The following is a 23,829-nucleotide window of genomic DNA, read 5'->3' as shown; positions in this document are numbered from 1 at the left end:
ACCCCCCGGCCGTCCGCCCCGCCCCTCGCTCGGCTGTCGCGCGCCGCTGCCCGCGCGAGGGGTCTCGGCGGCGCCACGGCCGGAGGGAAGCCCGAGGAGGGGGTGCGCAGGCGCCGGCCGCCATCATGCAGCGCCGGGTGTTCGTGGTGGGCGTTGGTATGACCAAGGTACGGGGCTGTCCGCCCCGCCGGCCCAGCTCCGCGCCGCCGACCTGTGCCCTCGCCGGCACCGCCTGCGCGCTGAGGCCGTGCGGGAAGGCAGAGGGAAACTCGGCCCCCGTGGGGGGGGGGTCGGCCCGAGCGGGTCTTGTCGCGGCGGCGCTTCTGAGGCGTCTCCCCTTTGGGAGACCCTGTTGGCGCCCCGCCGGCGGCTCGGGGGGCGCCGGGGGACGGCGGCCTTGTGGGAGCCGTGCGCTTCCTCCCCAGGTGGGGAGAAGGCCCCTCACAAAATACGGGTGCTGTCTGAGGAGCGCATTGGCAGACAGGAGAGCCGTGCGCTCCCAGCCTGGGCCTGCGCGTCAGGCCCGGGTGATAGCGGCTCCGCCGCCCTCAGCTGAAAGTTCACCTTTGGTTGGTATGTCGGGGAGGACGGATCCTAACAGACTGAGAGCGGCCCGAGCGTGTCACCCCGTAACTGCAGGCTCTGGTCAAGGGCTCGCCCCCTCGCTCTGAAGGGCCGGGGAGCTGATGGGCCCAGGGAGAACTGGAGACAGCAGAGCAGGTGCCCTACAGATACTCTCCCGATGCGTTTCTGTAGCTGGTCATTCGGTTGCCAACACAGAGTTCACACAGCATGGCACACTTTCAAAGAGGAGCAAAAGCTAAAGGAACCTTTTTTATTTTGGTGCGTGAAACTTAAGACAACTTTGACATTTGCCAGAGCAGTCAGAAAAAAACCCCACTTTTAAAATAACATTTTTGCTGCTGCATGGGTATTTCTCCAGCATGTGATGTGGTAGGGGAGGAAATAAAAAGTAAAAGACTTCATTCTGTTAATTGTGTTTATTGGACTGGATCACAGAATGTAGTTTTGGAAGTTATTGGACCTCACCTTAAACTCATTTGTGATGTGCTCAAGGAAAGAACAATAGCCTGAAAGAGACAACTAAAACTTGTCAGACACCATATTGCGTCTTAAGCATTTTATTATGAAGTCTTTTAGGGTTGTATACTTCCCCCTTTTTTTAATCTTAAACATGTAATGTCTGCTAAAAATTGGGATACCTTCTCAAAACAACAGTCCGTGTTTCCTGTCAGTTCCACAGACCATGCCTTTCACTTTCAGAAGTGGATCATTTCAGTTACCAGTTTAGTGTGATTTGAGAAATTGTCAATACTCTTTTTCCCTCTTTGTTAGCCCAGGTAACGTCAATTGCTCTTACAGACTTTTACAATGATCAATTCACTGACTGATTTTTCTTATGACCTTCAGTATGAAGGTTCTCTGTCTAAATTAAGGAAAGAAGGCACTAGAGAAATTACAGCTAAGTGTTGCGAAAGGCTGGAGTTGGGGAGGTAAGCATAAGGAGGTAGCGAATTAACTTATATATACTAACAGTGAAAGTCAAATAATTTGTAGAACTATAAGTAGTTAGTAAGAGGCTTTCTTTTAGCAGTGACACTTTCTGTTAATGTAAAAATGCAGAAAACGTATTTGTTGGTGGACTCATACTACAAAGAAAATAGAAAATAGAAATACCAGCTCTGCTCCAATGGTGAGGGCTAAGGTACGATATGATTTGTTACAAAGTGGAATAAGGCTTGGGAAAGGGAGGCTTATTTAGAATTAAGCTCCATAGAAAGAACAAGCATTTTTTTGTTACAAACAGGAGTATAATGAAATAAAATAAAGTGGGAGGGAAGTATTTATCAAAGCCTCAAAGCCTTAGTGAAGATTATGTCATGTATTATAATAAATCAGTGAAGATGACAGTTATTCTCTGTCCCACCCACAGGCTTTGGACAGGGTTATTGTCCATCTCCATACAAGTCATGGATCTTCTTTAAGACTAAGCAGAAATGGTCCTCAGCTTTCCTAAAATTGCACTATTTTTAGCCATCACAGGGTCTGGCGGTAGCACTTGGGAATTGTGCAAATTTTGTGCATGCACTGTTGGGTCAATTAAATTAAATTGTTTGCATTATTTAAAACTGATAGTTCACAAACCTGTTTCTGAGTTAAATATAAAGCTTTTAAATATACCAACTTGAGCAAAAGATATATTAAATCTCACTGTGATTTTTTTTTTTCTTTTTCTTTTTTTCTTGCCAGTTCGCAAAGCCTAATGAGAAGAGCGTTGATTATCCTGACATGGCTAAGGAGGCAGGTAATTTAATGATAAAGAAAGCATTTAGTTTGATTGCTAACCCTTATTTTAAGTCTTACAGTTAATCTTTTTATTATACATATGAAGGAACAGCTACTGTTCGGTAAATAGATACATACAAAAAGCAAATCTAAAACTGATAAAAAAAGAACACTTTAACAAAATCCATAATGGACCTGTTCAACTCACTGCCTTCCAGTGCTGAAGTCAAAAGGATAGCTTAAAATTGACGCTTCAATAATTTCATACCTACCTATATTATTCAAACATACTTTCATTGGGTACTTTCTTTGTGCATGAACACAGAATTGATTGCATGAAATTTTCTAATAAAGGAGCTTATTCAGAACTCAAAACACTGCAAAATTGTCCTCATGAGAATTAAGATGCAGGACTATATTAACCATTCGCATCATATAATAAGGGATTTTTACAGCTCGCTCTTCTTGTTTGTGAATGCATGAATCATACATACTACTCTAGGTTTGCTTGTTATGGTTGTAAGAACTACTTTTTTTTTCCTTCAACTTATAAACTTTTTTCAACTTTTAAACTTTTTTTAGGACAGAAGGCTTTAGCTGATGCTGGGATTCCTTATTCAGCAGTGAAGCAGGCATGTGTGGGTTATGTTTACGGTAAGTAATGCCATGTGATTGGGATGTGACATCTGTGACATTTGCAGACATCTGTGTGGATAAAGTTTATCCACATCTGTGTGGATAAAGTATGGGGGTTCCCATCGATTTCAGGTTATAATATTTAATCGTGTCAGTTTGTAGAACTGTCTCAAACTTTTTAAAAATTATTATTTTTAGTGATCACAGATCTATGTCTGTTTATTTGTGGAGTTTACAGTTCTAGTCACGGGTATGGAAAGACTTCCATAAAATTGTGTCTTGCAAATGTGTTTTATACAAGTAACTCTTTGAGCAAGATCAGGTGGTATATTTATTCAAGTGGTGCAAAACTTATGTATTATAATGTTTACGGCAATAGACTTGAAAATCCTTTTATTTTTTGTGTGATGTTGTGTGTACACTAGAATGGATATGCTTTTTTATCCATTGCTCTTGAGTTGAAGACACTTGCTAGGGCTATTTTGGGGATCAAACATATACTGTGTCCTTGCACTTTCAGCCCAAGAGCACGTAAGAGATATCTGCTTGGACTCAACTCCAAGTGATAGATGAGATCTACTCTGTGAGAGGTTCATAAGTATTTTAATCCTACAGACATATAACCATGGTTTAATGTACTGCGTAATATTATTGAGAGTACGTGCATTAGTATGGCTCCAGAATAATGCTTCACAGCTTATGTAGGCAAAACTGAGTTGTTCACATACCAACACAGTGCTGCCCTGCCTTCATTGCCAGCAGGACCCTTGTCGTAGTTTAACCCCAGCCAGCGGTGAAGCACCACACAGCTGCTCACTCACTCCCCCCTGGTGGGATGGGGGAGAGAATTGGAAGGGTAAAAGTGAGAAAAAAAGTGTTGAGATAAAGACAGTTTAATAGGTAAAGCAAAAGCCGCACATGCAAGCAAACCAAAACAAGGAATTCGTTCACTACTTCCCATCGGCAGGCAGGTGTTCAGCCATCTCCAGGAAAGCAGGGCTCCATCACGCGTAACAATTACTTGGGAAGACAAATGCCATAATTCTGAACGTCCCCCCTTCCTTCCTTCTTCCCCCAGCTTTATATGCTGAGCATGACGTCATATGGTGTGGAGTATCCCTTTGGTCAGTTGGGGTCAGCTGTCCCAGCTGTGTCCTCTCCGAGCTCCCTGTGTCCCCCAGCCAACTCACTGGTGGGGTGGGGTGAGAAGCAGAAAAGACCTTGACTCTGTGTAAGCACTGCTTAGCAGGAACTAAAACATTCCTGTTTTATCAACACTGTTTCCAGCACAAATCCAAACCATCGCCCCATACTAGCTACTACGAAGAAAATTAACTCTATTCCAGACAAAACCGGCACAACCTTCAAACAGACTTCTAGTAGACACTCTTAGCAGAAGCTTTTAACTTGCAGTCACTGCTTATTGTACTGAGAGGAGATGGTGTTAAATGACTGGTTTGAACCTTTTCCTGTTGCTCCAATTCACAGATGCCTGATGTATTTCTCAAAGTAGTCAAAATCAGATTTCTATTACGGGGAAATCTGTTTCCATTCCAAAGAGAGTTTTCCATTTATTTTCTTCCTGTTTCTCTATTAGTGACTGTATTATGGCAACTGAAGTACGGTCAGTCAGCTGTGATACCTGTAGCCACACCTCTAAGATGTTGCTTCCAGTCCAGTTACCTTCCGTTGATTCACGGCCTGTTATCACAGAAGCAGGACAAACTTCTGTTTTTAAAATCTGATGATTTTCATCTTGTTTCTAAGGTTCTTGTACTGTGGATACTTGAAAGACATACTCAAGATGACAGCTCAGAAGTTCAAGTTTACAGTTTAAGTGGTAGCATTGCACATACATGGTGGGATTTCTTTTTGCTAGTGAAGTTTGAGTATGTACCTTATTTTAATGTTGTGTCTCTGTATAAAGGTGACTCAACCTGTGGACAACGAGCTATCTATCATGGTTTGGGCTTAACTGGCATTCCTATCGTTAATGTTAACAACAACTGTGCTACTGGATCAACTGCTTTGTTCATGGCCAGACAACTAGTAGAAGGAGGTGAGTTGTTTTGCTCTGGGGCTGGCTAATACATATTCGCTATGTCTATAAATATAACTTGAATGAAGAATGGAACTAGTGAATGTGTGAGTACTCTGAGTTGTAAATGTCCTATCCTTATAGGCAAAATTGTGTTTTCTGCCTCACTCAGCTGAAAAGGTTGGTCAGTTGTATATACAAATATAAGACCAAGCACTTAAAAGAGAAAGACTATCGCTATGAACTAGAGCATTATGTGTGCACCTAAGAGACTACGTCTGTGATGCAGTAAGGTAGCGTATATGGATATAAATGTCCTTTCCTGTGTCATAAGCTGTATGAACCTGGTTAGTAGTAAGGCAGTTAAGTTTTTTCTGGAAGAATTGTTTGGAGTAGTGCAGAACAAGTTGCATTATAGTACTGCAAGGCACTAGACTCCGCAGGATGAAAAGGAGAGAAGAATCTGCTAAAAAGCTTAGCTTTTTTGTTTTGCCTTTTTTTTTTTTTTTTTAACTTTACGTTAACACAAGTGTTTGACTAACGCATTTTTGGAAGAGAGGGGAAGAGAGCAATGCTTTGTGGCAGACTATGCTTTGAACTGACAGATGAGCGTTTCCTTTTGCTTCTGCAGTTCCTTTATGGACTTTGATACTTTCTTGCACTTAAATGCTGATGTTTCTGTAATGAAAACTATAGTAACATTCTGTATGATCAGTCTAGTGCTTGGTCGTCTAAGATAATTGCTGTCAAACAGTTTAAAAATAAACCCAAACCCTGTAGTGATCTCTCATTCCTCAGTATCAATATGTTTGCATCAATACCATTCCCACCCCAATTTGACACTCTCTCAAAAATGAAGAAAGGAGGAAGAGCAGCTGGTAGGTGTTTATGTATATTTCTTGTAATTGAATAGTTGTTAATACATACTGTCATTTATAATTACATAGTGTTTTAAATAGTCACAAATTTTATTTTAAGGTTTGGCAGATTGTGTTCTGGCACTTGGCTTTGAGAGGATGGCAAAAGGATCCCTTGCTTCAGGTGTAAGTGTCTGAAACATTTTATATGTTTCATGTATTCGTAGATGAAATATACCTCCTCATTCTCTGAGACATATTCTCATAAATACCATAAATGCTTTAAGATGTTGCTGTAGATGATTACAAAATAAACCATTCTTTTGATCAACGGAAACTTTTAATGAGTTTTATGATTCTGATTGCAGCTATGATGTACAAATTTCGTATGGAATGTTTTAGAATTAATTTTATGTAGTATGTCATGCTTTTAGTATTTTGCCAAGAATAAGTTAAAGGCAGGGTTAATAGGGAATAATGAAAATACTGGAAAGAATACTGAAGCATTGAGCAATTGAAGTGTCTTTCTCAAAATGACACAGCAAATCAAAGAAAGAGTCTGGGTCTTCTGGCTTTTGGCTTGATGCTTACGCAGTTGACCAGTTAACGCACTTTCCCAAAAACTAAGGGCTTCTGTAAACCTTTCTTTCTTGTCTCTTCTGTGTTTTTACTGGAGAAGTGTGGGGTTTTTGTTTGTATTTTGCCTTATGGCAAGCAATATTAGAGCCCATATGTCGTTTAACTACAGAACTGCCAAATTTGATAACATATGCAGAAGTTTGGGTGAGAAATGTTAAATTTAACAACTGATTGAAATGAGTAAGAGTTATCTTTTTAGTTATCTTTAAAGCATATCTTATATGCTTTACGATATTTTATCTAAGCTTCACTGAAAATACTAATACGGTATTAATTTTATAGCTTGGAACTATATTAACTATAGGATTTTAAGCTGAGGTGGAAAATACCTGAAGTCCTCTGCTGAAAATAGTGCCTCTGATAGAAATTGCATAGGGGTGGTCTTTGCCATGAATCAGTGCGGTGATTATAATGTTAAGCATTTTCTGTTTATTTACTCTTTCTTATAGTTGGGAAATTATGAATGCGTCAAAACATGCCACTGAAGTCCAACATACTGTCGAGTGCAATTGTTAAAATATCAGAAAAACCTCTATTTTGCTTGAAATCCGTGGCATTTTTGTGGCGATGTTGTAAAGAAAAGTAAATTATGACTTGCTTTATAACTCTTTCTCTTCTTTTTAGTTTTCAGACAGAACTAATCCAATGGACAAACATTTGGAAATTATGATAAATAAATATGGCTTAGCAAGTGCTCCAGTAGCACCTCAGATGTTTGCAAATGCTGGCAAAGAACATATGGAGAAATATGGTATGTTAAAATACATTTTTTCATTGTCCTCTTTTAATGAAGTGATTTTAAAAAATATGTATTAGGATTTCATTTTTAAAAAATATTAGCATTCAGTGTCTTTTCTTTTACCTAAGTACTACAACTGCAACATCTATAGCTAACACATACAGGAATACATTTGGATAAAGAGTTATCTACAGAACAGTTGGTGATGTGTAGGCAAACAAAACCACAGGAGACAAAATTAAGGCTGTAATACAGAGTGTCTGGTAATCATGCTAATGGTACGGTTTGTGCTTCTGTAAGGTCTGGGCGATAAGGTTGTATAATTTCCTGCATTTATTCCTTGTGTCTTAGGATGGGTTGATAGACTTGGGACTGAATTGTTTGACAAAAGCTTTCAGGTATTTGATTCAATGTATAGTACTAGGCTGCTGCCACTGCTGTTTCTTACCCTCTCACCAGGCAAGGGAATTGCCTCCAAGATAGCACGCCGGCCTGTTGGGCATCTTTTATGGTTCTAGACTAGCATATAGAAAAATTTTAGACTCCAATATTTCACTGCAGCTGTTTTGTACTGATACGAAAATGAGTGTTCAAGTTTCAGCAATTTAGTAATATCTCAAATAAAATGCACTTACTGTCTTTATTTTTATGTTAGTGTTAAATATGCAAATAGGATGTCCTGTTAGCAAAACCTCAACCAGTTTTAGTCGTCTTTATCTAATTTTTAGACCTAAGTTGTGTTCTAAAGAAAGTTTTGGTAACAATGAGTCTCTTGGTCAAATTCTTATGACACAATATTTAAAATACTATGTTAGCACTGTTTGGGTAAACAAAGTATTTCAACACAGCTTGCTTTCCCCTTCCAGGGACAAATCCAGAATACTTTGCAAAAATTGCGTGGAAGAATCATAGCCATTCAACTAACAACCCGTGAGTAATGTACTCTACCTCTATATTGAACATACGCTGCTGTTAAAAAATTCATGCAAAACTGAGTATTATTTTTAGAAATACTTTGCAGAGTATATTCTTTATTATGGAATGCAAATTATACCCAGCATAAATTCTATATCCAGTGCTTTATACTTTGTAAAACTGCCTGCCTAATAATGGGATATTAGTATGTCTACTGCTAAGGGCTGTGCTAAAACTAAGATGGCATCTGTATGTTTTTCTTAGGTATTCCCAGTTCCAACAGGAGTACACATTAGATGAAGTTCTGCATTCTCGCAAAATTTTTGATTTCTTGACTGTCTTACAGTGTTGGTAAGGAGAGGACTTAGCATTGTGAAATAAATCTTGATGTTAAGATAAATATGGTAGGACATCCATTTAAATAAAAGTCTGTGTGTAAATTAAAATTTACAGATTATTTTAAGTAAAACTTCTTATAAATAAAACAAGCGTGGAATCTCTGTCTTGAGATTCAAACACTATCCAGATACTTATTCACAGTATAATACAGTAAGCTGAAATACATTTTGTACTTTGGGGCTCTTGCGTCATTCTGTATCTTTTACCAATGTGCATCTGTTGCTATTAAGTGTTAATTCTTCTCTTCAGCCTTTCCTATACACTCCTGAAAGGCTTGTTGTTAACAATGTTTATGGCCAAGTAGAAGCTTTGATTTTTTTCTAAATTGAAAAACCTTAACGATACGTTTCTATTTTGATGTCATGCTTTTCAAAGGTCTGTTCCAAATATTCCTGAAAGTGTCCAGCAAACACTGGCATTTATAATTTCAGTGGCATCAGCCAAAGAAAATGTTTTTTCATTTGTTGTTTTTGGGGTTTTTTTGGTTTATATTAAAAGATAATTCTATGAAAGATTGACATTACTAATTTAGAATGATAACATCATTATTTTTCTTTCAATCAGTCCAACATCAAATGGTGCTGCAGCTGCAATTTTGGCTAGTGAGGAGTTCGTGAAAAGGCATAAGTTGCAGTTAAAAGCTGTGGAAATTCTAGCCCAGGTGATGGCTACTGATTATCCAAGCACATTTGAAGAAAACAGTTGTATGAAGATGGTAGGTTTACAATTCTGTATTCCCTGATACTCCTCAGGGTTGGTGTTTTTTTTTTAATACCTGCAAGTCCTAATGATACTGTAGACATTTCCATGTCAATAAGTAAACAAATTATACTTTGTGGTGAATGTAAAAGTAATTTCATTTGGGCAGGTGGAGTAAGCAAAGAGTATGGTTGTGGAATAACAGTAAGAAATTTATAAACAGGCTATCAAAAACCTAGTTTATAACAAATTATTTAAAGGCTACTTTTTAAACAATTTGAACAGTAAGAAACACATTTCTTTAGTTTTTCTGTTATAAGAGTAATGAAACTTAAAACAATTTTACTTATGTCTGTGTAACACTGAAGCTGAAATAACCTGTTGGGTATAGTCATGATTACTTGCTTAAGTAAAATTACTTGCTTAAGTAGAATGAAGGGAAAGACCTGAACTGCAAAATTTGTATCCCACTGCAAATTGACTAAAATAATTGGATATAAATCAAACCATTAGAATACCCAATAGTTTCTATTCTAGTCATGTTCTGTTTGGGTTTCAAATACAATTCTAGTCAGATGGCTGATAGAAAAAGGTAGCAAGACAGTTTGAGGATTTGTTTCAAGGCTGTTGATCTGAGTCATGCAAAGGAGCAATTTGGCTTGTGAGCAAGGTTGAGAAAACAGAGGATATTCCCCAGAAAAGTTTCCACATGCCAACAGTGAGACCTAGAATGTATTATTTCTTTCTATACAATTCATACTGTATGAATATTAAATGCTGTGATATGTAATGCATTAAAATAAATTAGAATGCCACCTCTTACAGGTTACTTTCACTCACAGGATATATAGAAGCACGTTTAAAATTAAGTGTAGAAATGAAATTGCTAGCTATGTTTCTTTAATGATATTTAACATACAATTTCTTCTTGTTGCAGGTTGGCTATGATATGACTAAAAAAGCTGCAGAAAAATGTTTTGAAAAAGCAGGTCTAAAACCTACAGATGTTGATGTGATTGAACTTCATGACTGTTTCTCAGTTAATGAGTTCATTACCTACGAAGCTCTGGGACTCTGTCCAGAAGGTAATAGCGTCAATGGAGATCATTGTTTTATTAAAATGCAAAGCATTAAAAATATCTTCTTATCTGTTCATATAATTAGAACTTTGAGTTGTCTACTGGACAGATCTTCTATATTTGAAGGTCTTATTAGCCAACCTCATAAGAGGGAAAAGCGAGTTACCACTGTAGTAACATAAGGAAGACCTGCGAACTCTAGAATTAGTTTAACAAATGAGCATGTTACTGTGATTTCTGAAGAAATATACAAGGCAAATTAAAGTCTTTGGACAACTACGAGAAATCATACAGCTAGCTTGTGCAGGGATGGCTAACTGTATGCAGAGCAAGGAAATTAAGGACTCTTGTGATCTTTCTCAGTATTATGCCCCTTTTTCAGGGCTATATACTTACCTACCCCAAGATTTCCCTCCGTCTTTGTATTTCCTTTTAAGAAGATAAAAATCGGACAAGAATTACCTATAGAGGGCCTTACCAAGTTACTTATCTTTGATAGGACTTTTTTTAAAAACTTGAAACATCTTTGCCTTTGAAAATACAGAGTTGTTGGCAAGTTGTGAACATGCCTCTAAAGTCAACTGTATGACAATGCACAATCTGTCCAGATTAGTTTAATTTCATTGAAGTGAGTAGATTTACAACAGGTTAAATGGCAGTGGAGTTTAGTTCTATGTATGTAAGTCAAACCATTAAAATTTTCTACTGAAGAGGTTTTTGTTTGATTTCAAATAAATAATGTATTGAACTGCTACTTCAGTATTTGATATATTTAAACTCTAAATGTATTCTTGCTTTGCATAAATATTCATCTGATGTAATCTTTCTCTAATTTGTTTTTAACTAATTTTGAGAAAATATCATACTCTATCACTAGATGGTGTACTGTGTTAAGTCTAAGCTTTCTCACTGAAACAGAGAAGTTCATAGATCTTCAGGAAGACTTTTTATGTGTTTGTAGGTCTTCAAATATTTGCCTTTGAATGCTTCCTTTTTACTCTCTTCTTTGCTGTGTTTTTATGGTATCTGCAGTAAAAATGGTAAATGTTTGACATTATTTAAATAGGTACATTAAGCTTTTTAGCTTCATTCCTTTAATCGAAGATATAGAAGAATCCTGATGGTACTTGTCTGTTTGACCAATAAGTCTTGTGTATGGTAATTTAATAGTGCAATTCTCATCACCTCTCAGTCAGTCTGACCTTAATAGTATTTGAAACTTATCTTGGAACGGTAGACTAATTAGACAGAGATTAGTGAAATGGCATAAACCACATTGTGGATTTAGGTGTGCAAGACTAACCTGCTATTCTCATTTAATTGCAGAAGTAAGTTATAAATACAGGAAATGTGGCAGATCTTTTTTAAACTTCGACGTTAATAACGTAGGCTGAAGAATCTGGTACAGGAATAGAGGAGTAAGGGACTGGTTAAAGGGGAGAACTGTCTGCTGAAGGCATGGGAACTAATAATCTGGAGAGCTAAGCAATTCTAAGCATTAGTCTTATGAGTGGTTTTATTTACTATCTTAATGTCTTAATGCAGCCCAGGGTACCGTTAGCCTTCTTTGTGGCAAGGGCTCATGTTCAACTTGGTGTTCACCAGGACCCCCATGTCCTGGGAGTCACAAATTACGACTAACCCCTCTTTTACAAAAACCATAATTATCACTGCGATTTCATTAATAAAATAATGAACAGCTTCATTATATCGATTATATCATAATGCTGTATATCGACAAAACAGCAAATTTAAAAAAAGCTTTTGTATTAAACACTAGCCCTTTTCCTTCTTTTCCATGTTATACTTTCTCCAGTAGTATAAGCAAGTCTCATGAATGTAGTTTGGCTAATTTCAATCTGCTCTTTGTAAAATCTGTGGTGTAGTATTTCCTGGGTTTTGACTGACATGCAGCGTCTTTGGTAAGTGACAGTAGAATCAAAAAATCATTTAAAACCAAAAAAGGAACATTTTTCTTTTCTAAATACTGTTTTATAGGAAGAGCATGTGACCTGATCGACAGAGGAGACAACACTTACGGAGGAAAATGGGTTATTAATCCTAGTGGTGGCTTGATTTCAAAGGGACATCCACTTGGTGCTACAGGTATGCAAAAAACCATTTCATTTAGTCATGGCAGTTAGATAGGAGATACAGCTCTTGAGAGGCAGGTGCTTCCCACTTGTATTTGTCTGTATGAAACACGAGGGCTTCCTAAGACTAGAAGGAAGCTCTGGAGTTGATTCTCATTTCCAGCTAATGCAAGCATTAGGGCAGGTTGACCATGGAGGATTGCTCAAACCAAAAGAGTTGGAGTGTGAATTTGATCCTTAGCACTTATTTAATTTTATGGTGCTACTTTTTCTGTTGTTAAAGCAACCTACGAGACAGCTTAACTTTTTTCTCTAAATAATTGCTTGGTAGTACAACTTCTGATGAATGTAGTTTGAATAACCATTTTCATATGTTGTCATCCTTTAGAATTCAGATTTTGGAGATTTTTACTGCGTCTGAATAGCCTGTACCTTGTTAGCTGTAATAAAAGCTATTTCTGTTAAGCCTTGGATGTCAAAATATTTATCTAATGTTTACAACAGGAGCTCAGTTAGTCACCGTTTCCCAGCAACATAGGTTTTCCTCTTTTTTGTTTTGTTTTTTGTTTTCTTTAAACTGCTGCGCTTGCTTCCAAACGAGATGGCTCTTGGATAAAATGTGTTTGGATTTGTGAAGATAATTCACCTTCCTTATTTGGAAATGAGAAGTTGTCAGAAAACTGGAGAAGAAGAAACGTTGTAAAACAACAAACCTTAATCTAAACAGCTGTAACAGCTAGATAATCTGCAGTTAGTGTAGGGGGGGGAAAGTATTAGGAAACTTTGAAGAAAAACATTCCGGGTAAATGAGACTGTGGGTATCTGTAACAGGATGAGAGTATTACATTTCTAGGTATGTGTTAAATTTTTGTCAGTTACACAGTGATAAATGTAGAGGCAATTACTGGTATTCATGCCTCTCTATTGCCAAGGGATGGCGGGGAAGAGTCATTAAAATGCAGAAAATGACATGTCTACAGACTGTCAGCTTAATTTCACTATAAAACAGTCTTGAGGCTACCTATGTGCTAATCAGAGGTCATATCAGTCGTCTTAAGTTTCCAAACCATTCCAGGGCAGAATGTACCACGGCACACATTCTCTCCTTGAGGCTGAGAGCGTAAATGAAATCTGTTAATTCTCGTCTATGTCTGGAATTAGAAAACTTCTTACTCATTGTCTTTGTAATGTTTCACTTGGCAACGCGTAAAATTCGGTGCATAAAATGCAGATTCCTCCTCTGCCTTGCCCAAGGCCCACACAGTTGTCTAGGGGAAGGGAGAGGAAGGGATGGAGGTCTGTGGATGGTGGAGGGAAGAAGAAATGTGCATGCGGTGGAACTGGATCATAATTGCAGAAATAGCTGATAGAATATTAGGGGGAGACAGAGGGTAAATGTAGTTTGAAAATCAGGGCTATAATGAAAAGGGGTTCACCTTCATTTTGGGCCTCCCAAGAAAATATATTTCTAGGTATCTGAGCTGTCAAGAATTAACTTTCTCAAATCCTATTGCATGTATTCACTTAAGATCTTATTAGGGAAGGAAGTTTACGGAATATGCCTGTAGTATATTCCTTATTTCATTTAACTAGCTACGCCCAGCACTAATTTTAATCATTTTAATTCAGTTGTGTATTCTAGGGCTTTTTCTTATCTCGTAGTATAATACGTACTTATTCCGGGCATTTTTAATAGTAGGCATTTGTATTGCAAAGAAAAAAAAACAGTTTTCCAGAAGATCTTTGGTTGCATTTTTATGTTTGTTTGATGCAGCAAACTAATGTTGAATTCCGATTTCCACTTTGAGGTAGGTGCCAAGATGGTGAGGTGAGCTCTACTAATGCTTCTGAGGTGTCGTTAGTAGCTGTTACAGCATTGCTATCAAGATGCCACAGCACATAAAACTACTTTAAAATGTTGTCATGTATTTGTGTCTTGGAGATCCAAAAGTCGATGCCGAGTTGTCTGTTTGAGAAGGGGCCTTTGGAGAATTGGGGGTTTTTAAGCTAGCTCACGCTGCCCGTCCAGGCATGTGACCTCTTCGGCAATAGCTTTATCTAGCTTCTCTCTACGCGGTCTTGTAGAAATGTGAAAAATGGGTAACTCTGAGTTTCAAACTTGCGCGTACTCAGGAGCGTGCGTCGCCTCTGTAACGACCAGTTTTCCTGCAGCTTCCCAAAGCGTCTCAGCTGGAGCGGCGCTAAACCGGCCATCTTTACAGCTGGCGGGGAGAGCAAAGCTTGCTCGTTTGTTTTTAAATCCCCTCCTGTTATCTCCTCCCATGTTGCAGGAGGGCAGGGTGCGGGGGATGCGGTCAGTGGAGGCACGCGCGGCGGTTCCCGCAGGCCCCGCGCCCCGCTGCCGAGGCACCGGTGCCCACGCGCTCTGTGCTCGATTTTTCAGGTCTGGCGCAGTGCGCCGAACTCTGCTGGCAGCTGCGCGGTCTGGCCGGGAGGAGGCAGGTTCCCGGGGCAAAGGTCGCGCTGCAGCACAACCTGGGCCTCGGCGGGGCCGTGGTGGTGACCCTCTACGGCATGGGCTTCCCCGGAGCCGCCAGGTGAGAGCCCCGCGGGGCTGTGGCTGCCCACAGCGCCTACTCGAGACGAGGCGGTCCGAGTCCACGGCGTAATGCCCTGGGAGAAGAAGTGGTGGGGCAGCTGAGGGTCTGCCCTCTGCGTGTAGCCGACTTCCTGAGGAGAAAACGGCACTGTGTGTGCTGACGGACCTTACAAAATAGTCACCTTTCAGGCTGTGTCTCTATAGAGCAAGAAAATGCACTGCGGAATGAAAATGCACGTTCAGCATTCGTGTACAGGTCTTGGTTATACTGTCATTGGAGACGTTCGCTGTGGTTCAGTAGTGGTGTAAACTAAGCTCGCTTTGTGTTGACTGTGCTCCCGTATCTTTGTGTTTCAAAATTTGTTTTTTTTTAGTATTATTGTTTGCCTGTGTGCAAGGAAGAAATTGCACTGTAAACTAAAATTTGCTCAGCAGTTGGACCTGTTGTGTACCTACAGCACTGCAGGTGTATACGGAGATTATAACTTACACAGTGTCTTATTCCCGATAAACAACATGCAGTCTGAGCTATAAGTTATTGAAGAGCACAGACTGGCCCATAAAAATGGCTGGCATGATTTCTAGGAAAAGTCTAACATTTGGAGGAAAAAAAGCCAACAAAACAAAACAAAACAAACCTTGCAAGAACAAAACAGGCCACGTTAAAATGAATTAATTGAAACTAGGGACTTGCCAACAAAAGCAAGACATCCGTGGGAATAAAGATACCCACGGTTTTCACTGCTGAAATTGTTGCTAGTTTGGTTTCATGAAGAATTGCTTTCAGCTGTATGTGTTACATGTGGTATTCTAAGTACTTATTAAAATTCAGGCATGTTACTCATCCAGTCCTGGCTAAAGAATTTGCACTTGCAATTGTAGTATACTTCAGAGCGAGAGAACACTGCAATGAAGCTGTCTTGCAATCTGCTATAGTTCTATGCTAGGATGGACAGGAACTGAGAGAAAATACTGAAAATTTGTAAATATACCAGAATTTCAGGAGAGACCTTTTTACTACACAGTTCCCTTTACGTTTTCACTTTCAACTTTGCTTAGAAAGATTGAGCTACTCTCTGTGGGTGTTATGGTTTTGGTTTTAAAGCTTGATGCCAATACTTTATATTTGCTCTAAAAACCTGCGAACAGTAAAATTAATCATGTACTGGACTTCCAGAAAGAAGTATTACCCTCCCAACTCATATATCTAATGTTTGTTTTAGCTAGACCTGTACAATTCCTGGGAGGTGACAATATAATCTGTGGAAGAGGTAATGAGAGAAGCAATTGAACTTTGAAGGGCTGCAGCAGTAACTTTTTATAGTACAGTGTCAGAAGTGATAGGATTATCACTTCTGTAATCTGTAAGAGGTTAGACCATATGAGAAAATAGGTAATCCTGATACAGGAAAAATCATGTCTTTTCATTCTCTTCAAACATGCTCACAAAACTTGGCAATGGGTGTTGGTACACAGTTTTAAATCAGAGGGGAAAAGACTGTTACAGGGAATATACTATTTTCCATTCCTTTAAGCTTTGTCTTTAAAAATATTGTAATTTCATGGAATGGAATCTGTTGCTCTGTGTATACTGTTAACCTTGAGGTACTGCTGGAAGTAGTGCCTTCCTGTCAGGAAAAGCTTTGCATGTATAGATAATATTTCTCCTGAAGAAATTAAGTCTAACTTACTACAGCTCACTTCACCTTCTTTGGTATTGAGAATTTTTAAAATTCTTTCTTAGATACAACTCAAAACAGAGTAATCTTAGCAATACTAGTTTCATCTTACATTAGAGAAGCTTAAAAACCCTTAGTTCTCCGAAAGGCTTTGTGTGCGGAAGATGCCTGACACAAGGAGTTGCACCAATGTATATCAGACTTTAGAACGAAACAGTGCGGCTAATCGGTTCAGACACCCCTTATGTAATTGAATGATGTTGTGTGTTGTGTAATTAAGGGAAACGTGGTGGCATTTCATGTTTATGAAGATACTTTATACCATTTTTTCTATAGCAATGCACATAGACTTAATCATTGGATTCAGATATAGCCTGTAATTAGTGGCTTTAATAATAGCTGCCAAGAATGTACATCAAGGTAAATGACAGCAGGACTTGATCCATTTTGGATTAGTCTTTGAGGCAGTTTTGCTTTTTTTTGACACTTTACAGTTTTACATCCTGTTAGTACAGCCTTGGTTTATTAGCAAAATCGATGTGTCTTCTTCAGATGAGAGAGTCCCTGCTATTGCTACCCTAGCATATATCTATGGGGTAGTTCTAGCAACATTTCTTAAGTGATTCTGTCACTTTAACAATATCAAACCTGACCATAATTTTGAACTCTGCTGCCAAGAGATGGTAATAATTGTAAACTTGTTTTTCCTGCTGCTTGAATTGCCATTTCTTTGGACATCTCTGTACTTACTTCGGCTCTGGGTGCCTCTGCAGAAATGAAGCATTAGGTTTCATGCTACTGTCAGGCCATGCAGGATGACTGCTCCAGAGAATCAGGAATAGTGCTTAGTGCCTCTTGTGACTGTTAAGAGACCCCCATGAATTGGGAGGGAAAAAGGGATTTGTTTTGCCAAAAAAAAAAAAAAAAAAAAAGAAGGTAGTTCTCTGAGATGGTGCATGTGCTGCTGTCTCTTCACACAAGGTGTGGCAGTAGTGTTTGCTGATTTGCCTTAACAAGATTAATGATTTACTTTGATTATAAAATTAGTATCCTGTCCATACATGCAAAAACATCTGAATACTTGAAGTGACTGTAATTCAAGCTGTCAAGCCCATCAGAGAGCCAGCTTCACTTTGATATCATATAGTTGCTTTATACTGCTAAAGTGTTTCAGTATGGCTGTTCTTGCTAGTGTTAGGCCTATTCATGATAATCTGAAGATGTTGAAAATGTGATTAACGATATGTAAATGAATGGGTTTTTAATTTCAGCACCGGCCGTATTGCGGCTGTGCCTCTCAGTGCAGCTGTTGATGGATTTAAGTCACATTTGGTCTTCAAAGAGATTGAAAAGAAGCTCCAAGAGGTATTTGACTACTTCTTTTACCTACAACAAGATTTTAATTTATGACAGAACATGTGTGAAATCTGATGGGAGTATAGTAGCATCAGTCACTTCCTCAGTACTGCTCATTGAAACAAATGTTACAGCTTTGAATTTCACTGTGTCAGAAATCTTTCTATCCTGTGACATGATTTTAAATCCTTTTTTTTTCAGACAGTTCCTACCTCCATAAGGGTATTTCAGTAAAGGCAGGTTTAGATTGTATGTGAGGAGCTTGCTAACTAACACAATAAACTTTAAGTTTGTGTTGGTGTTTGTTGCTTGCTTTGTAAGTGTGATTGGAAGAAGAAATCACATTTTGTCAGACTTGCAGCAAGAGAAGACTGTTAGGACAGTGGTCATTTTTTTTAATTGATAGATTTTAATATAGATAGTCATAGTTTGTGTTTGGGGTGGTTTTGTTGTTGTGGTTTTTGTTTTTTTTTTTAATGGTTGTTTAAACAAATCCTAATAGAGGGAAGTAGATATTTCTATGTTAGTAGAAAGGGTAAAGGTTTTTAAATTACTTTCTGTTTAATTCAAACTATTTTAAAATTATTTTGAAGTAAATGAATAATTTACACATTACATGTTCATTACAGGAAGGAGAACAATTTGTCAAGAAAATTGGTGGAGTCTTTGCCTTCAAAATAAAAGATGGTCCTGATGGGAAAGAAGCAACTTGGATAGTGGATGTGAAAAATGGTAAAGGCTCTGTAGCAGTTAATTCAGGTCAGTGCTACTTTATTATATTATTGCAGAAAACACATAAAACGAATGAAAAGAATATAAATTCGTATTCTGTTTAAGCTATAGTGACCTTGAGCAACAGTGGTGTAGACCTACCTTAATTTTAAACTTTTCTTATTACTGACACTTTTAATCCATGATTTTTCAGACCAAGAATTAAACATCTTCTACTCTGAGTTCTGTCTAGATAATTGTGTGTTTTCTTAGAGGCTCCAGACAGATCTGTCATATGACTTTTACAGGAATCAGAATTTAAAAAAAAAAAATTCAAACTTCAGGGGTTTTGTTGTTCTTACCTCTTAAAATTTGGCCCAGAAATACAATTTGTAGCTGTTGTTTTCTTGGGAGACACTTTCTTGGGTAGGTGGTAAGCTGGTCTATCTTGTCAAGTTACTTCTCGTCTGCAGCTAGTTAAGCAATAAAACTTGACTGATTTCAATACTGTACCAGCTGACATAACCTTCAAGTTCCATTTTTAAAAAGGGCAGACATAAATAAAACACAGACTGGGTGGTGGTGGGCAACCCCATAAAAGCATTGGAAGCAAAGGATTTGTACCCTTGCCATGAAAATGTCTTGTCGTGTATCTGAAGTCAGGCATCCTAGTAATGTAAATAAAAAGCCAAAGACAAGTCTATTCTCAGAATCTCATATATCTATGAACCTGCATCATAAAACTTTTAATTAAAAACATGACAGGGGGTTGATTTGAAATTCATTGATCCCAAGTTATTACAAAAAGAAAAGTACTGTTTTCTGTTGTATGAACAACATTTTTTCAAAAAGTTAAGTTTAATAATAAGATGACTCTAGGAAAAGATGTGTGCAGTTTTCACCCCTTTGGTATATACATTATATTTCTATCAGAGCTTATTAAAATAACTTTTCAGCTTATTTTTGGTAAGAAGTTTCTAAAAACTTCTAGATTTGAATTAATTCAAATGAGTGCTTTTAGAATGCACATGTTGTTCCCATTGAAGGAGAAGGCAGGAAATGCCTGAAATTTCAGTGATGAGTATCTTCAGAGAGTGTCACAGGGGAAAACACATTTATTCTGAGTTGATCTTAATACTAGCAAATTTAAGCTTTATAAAACTTAAGACGGTTGTCAGTCGTCTCAATGGCATTTAACATTCTATCTGATTACAAGCAGATTATTTTTTCTTTTCAAGGAATGAATTTGCTTAGCACCTTTCAGAAAGGTCCATCTTTCTTCAGTGTTGGGGTGGTCTGTGCTACAAGGTGGCACAGATGCCTGTTGGCTATTGGATGATCTCTTGGTGATATTTTTATAATGGCCCTTATTTGTATGTACTTCAGGTACCATTTTGCTAACCTGTAGTATCAACAGATTCTTCATGGAGTTGCAGCTTCTATTACTGTTTCATCTGTCAGTCTGAATCTTCATAGTCAACTCTTATCTTGCAGATAAGAAGGCGGATTGTACAATTACAATGGCTGACACTGATCTGTTAGCTCTCATGACTGGCAAAATGAATCCTCAGACAGTAAGTATGGCAAAGATGAGATGGTAAGAGGACTGACTTGTTCGTTTGTTTTGAGCATGTTTAAGTGGAAATAATGTAAATAAATCCCCTCCTCCAAAACTGCCATGGCTGTTCTGAAAAATGACAGTTCTTGACTTTCTCTGAACAAATTGGCCAAGTAAGATTAATCAGGAAAGACAGTATCTACTCTTCTGAACAGGTACATATTATCTCAGACATCCTGTAGGTAATCCAGAAGGGATATAATAGTGCTTGGTTTGCAGAGAAGACGGGGAAACTAGTGTTTGCAGTGTGACTTAAGGAGGAATGTTGGCCCTCTGTTTGGAGGGCTTTACACTCATAGCTGGCATTGGTGTAAGGAGTAATGTTGATGCTGAAAAATGGAAATTGAGGTGAGCATCCACTAAATGCCTATGATTATTTGAGTTTTTTTATTCCTCAGTGTGTCAAAAGCAGCCATAGTGTACAAGTAAACCAGACTTTTAAGTTAATTTTAAGTTGCTGTTCCGTACTTCTAAATTTGAAATGCTCTGGGTAACATTCTTTTAGATTTTTGGTCTGGTAATCACAGGGTAAATAAGAGTTTTCACAAACTAAAGTGTGTCTAAGAGAAGTTTGAAGGTAAAATACATTATAGAAATGTTGTAATGTACATGTAGGAAATTCAAAAGCAATTACAATTTTACATCTACAAGTCGAATATTTTAGTGCATGCAGTTCATCTTTTTACAAGGTCCGGAGGAAAAACCCAAATCTTTAGCATGTCTGCTTCACAAACTAGATTTGTAAAACTAAATTAATCAGTAACAAAATCAGTAATGGCGGGGGGGGATTTGAGTAAGAAATCAGTTGTGGCATCTACTGTACACTATTGCTTTATCATCTTCAATTGAAATAGTGAACTTTTATTCTACGAACTGGCGTTACCAAAACATTGAGTATTCTGCCCTGCTTTGATACAGATCCATCGTTATGATAATGCAAGAAACATGCAATATCAAATTTATTCTCTTTAGGTATCACAAATATAATAAGCATACAACTTCCTCAGTTTACTATTCTACCTTCTAGTGTCAGAAAACACATTTGTTGATGAATGTGAGATATCTGCTAGAACTGTTGGAAATATAAAACTGCAGGCCAGAACCTGCACATACATAATAGTCCATAACTTTTGAGAGGGGTGCATTTGGGCTAATATGTTGTATTGCATTTTATATCATCTTTCTTTCTTTTTAGGCATTCTTTCAAGGCAAATTGAAGATTTCTGGGAACATGGGCATGGCAATGAAACTCCAGAATCTACAGCTTCAGCCAGGCAAAGCTAAACTTTGAGCTCATTAGAATAAACAGTCAGTACTTGATATTCTTGACAAAAAAGTAGAATGAAACTAGACGTTACCAATAATATGGCGCAGGCTGGGTTTGATTGGACCTCTCTCACCTAAATTCTGTGGTTAGAGACCTTAATTTTCTTAATAAATTCCATCGGTTTGACTGTGGCAAAGATTTTTAGGCTAAGCTTGAGGCACTAACTCTTGCAAATGGTGTATGGTGGGTATTTGTTACAATTTTTGTTTTAATCAATATGAAAAATTTTATAAAACTTAGAGTTGAATGAGGCTGCTTACTGTTCAGGTTAGTTGGGAAGAGAGTGAGGAGGGTTATAAATATTTGACATATCAATTAAATTAGTTGCATTTTTTTAAAAGGTGTAATAGCAGGTCATAAAAATGCTTTCAGACTTCCATTCTAACAAATTTGCTGCTGCTTAAATTAAAATGGTCTTATAAAGGGGATCTCTAACAACATTTTTTTTTTTAGAATAGGCTTTAGGAATTTGCTATAAAATACTTTTCTTATTACTACTTTGGAATTAAAAAATAAACAAAACATCCAGAAGTAAGTAGGATCTAGAAACGTTGCTTTGAAATTCACAGGATTTGATAATACTTCACCTTGAAAAAAGATTAGGTTTGCCAGGAGAGCAGAGAGGGAGTATGACCAACATTTTACCTGTTTTCTCCTGAGAAAATCTGGTGTTGATCATTATGAAATTCTTATCAGTAATATAAAAGCTTTAACTTCTGTTTTGGGAAAATGTATTCTGGTTGGAAGTTTAATAGAAAATTAAATATACTTTTCCTGTTCTTCTGTGTGTTGCTTCTTCGGATTTGTAAACATGGATTTCATGTTAATGCTCTGAATTGACTGTTTTATACAGATTGTCATGAAGGGCTCCTGCAGTCATTCATTTTTTGCTCCTCGGGCATTGTCAGTAGATACTCCGTAAACTACATCTCAGTCCAGTATATACACCTCACATCCTCACATATGTGGGCCACGACTGAGGAACTTATGCATAAACTTTCACTTCCCTGGTTTAACTAAAATCATAATAAAAATTAGCTAATACAAGCCAATCATTCTCCTTATCTGGTGTGCGTGGTTAGCAGATTGCTGAGCAGTAAGAATAGCTGTACTGAATCAGAACAAAAATTGATCTAGTGCACTGTATTTTCTGACCGTTGATACCGTGGAAGGAATATTAAGGTGGCCCAAACATCTGTTTACCCAGAATACTTTCCTAGCTGCCAGTGGTTTTAGGTCTATACCTAAAGTCTATCTTGGTGGATAGTCTTTCATGAATTTGTTTGGTCCCTTTTTGAATTCTTGATGGCTTTTTAGCATGGGTCAAGAATTTCTGTAGCTTACCTACACGTCATGTGGAATTAAATTCATTCCTTTTTATTTTGTATATTGCAGTTTTGTTTTATACTGCTTAGTTGCTTTTTTGTTGTTGTGGTTTTTTGTTTGGGTTGTTGTTTTTTTTTTTAACTGGAAGAAACAGGGAACAGCTTTGAAGCACTCCTGGTATTTACAGTCTTGCTCTATTACCTTCAGGCTTCACAGCTTAAAAAAGAGGACATTCAATTTAACTGTGTCACATGGAGAGGCCCTTGTAACCTTTTGGCCATCCATGTATCCTTCCTGTATGCTGCATTCTGATTGTCCTGTTAAAAAGCTTTCAAGCTACAAGAGCATTTGCTGCTTTTATTTTTCTTTCCCCAGTTTCTGACCACTACTAGTTTTGAGCTGTTTTCTTAGATCTCTTAAAACTGGGGTCTCATTTCTTTCCTATTAACTCAGTGTTTATTTCTGCACTGTGAAGCTGAAACTTTTTTTTTTTATTATTCCATATTCATTCCTTTATTTATACTGAATTTCAACTGTCTGTTTTACTGTCCAGGCACTCAGTGTTCAGACCTGCCTGCAGCTTTTGTACTCGGCTCTCGTCTTTAAAATCTGGATGAATCAACTTTTATCATCCCACTGTTCATCTTCTTTTCCAAGGCATTAGTTTAGTCTTGAATAGGACAGGTACGGCCTTGCTCCACTGAAGACTTCTTAAAATACGATCTGGTCACATGAATCAGGTTTCCTCTTGTGTACTTGTTTATTGACTTACCCAAAGGATTGTGGCAGATAGGAGCCATGTGTCTCAAATGAAAGCAGGGTTAGCTCTCTACAAAATAACGTTTGCTAAT

At 37.9% G+C, this 23,829-nt stretch overlaps 1 protein-coding gene across 1 annotated transcript; it reads left to right on the top strand.

The window, feature by feature from the left end:
* Nucleotides 1-12: 12 nt before the first annotated feature.
* Nucleotides 13-22,431, top strand: SCP2 (sterol carrier protein 2). The gene is made up of 16 exons (XM_075155745.1): nucleotides 13-167; nucleotides 2,272-2,326; nucleotides 2,890-2,961; nucleotides 4,871-5,002; nucleotides 5,960-6,024; nucleotides 7,102-7,228; nucleotides 8,083-8,146; nucleotides 8,396-8,482; nucleotides 9,095-9,245; nucleotides 10,167-10,314; nucleotides 12,307-12,414; nucleotides 14,806-14,959; nucleotides 17,912-18,005; nucleotides 18,626-18,755; nucleotides 20,202-20,281; nucleotides 21,521-22,431. Exons 1-16 carry the CDS (start codon nucleotides 126-128, stop codon nucleotides 21,614-21,616), a joined length of 1,605 nt encoding a protein of 534 aa, XP_075011846.1. The 5' UTR covers nucleotides 13-125; the 3' UTR covers nucleotides 21,617-22,431.
* Nucleotides 22,432-23,829: the final 1,398 nt, after the last annotated feature.

The sequence above is a fragment of the Calonectris borealis genome, chromosome 8 (genome assembly GCF_964195595.1).
Source record: "Calonectris borealis chromosome 8, bCalBor7.hap1.2, whole genome shotgun sequence".
NCBI classification, from domain to species: Eukaryota; Metazoa; Chordata; class Aves; order Procellariiformes; family Procellariidae; genus Calonectris; species Calonectris borealis.
This window is presented reverse-complemented; position numbering and strand designations above follow the sequence as displayed.

Coding starts and splice junctions, on each gene's coding strand:
- SCP2 (XM_075155745.1), top strand. CDS start 126: ATGCAGCGCCGGGTGTTCGTGGTGGGCGTTGGTATGACCAAG. Junction 5,003..5,959: donor CAGACAACTAGTAGAAGGAG/GTGAGTTGTTTT, acceptor TTTTATTTTAAG/GTTTGGCAGATTGTGTTCTG. Junction 7,229..8,082: donor AGAACATATGGAGAAATATG/GTATGTTAAAAT, acceptor TTCCCCTTCCAG/GGACAAATCCAGAATACTTT.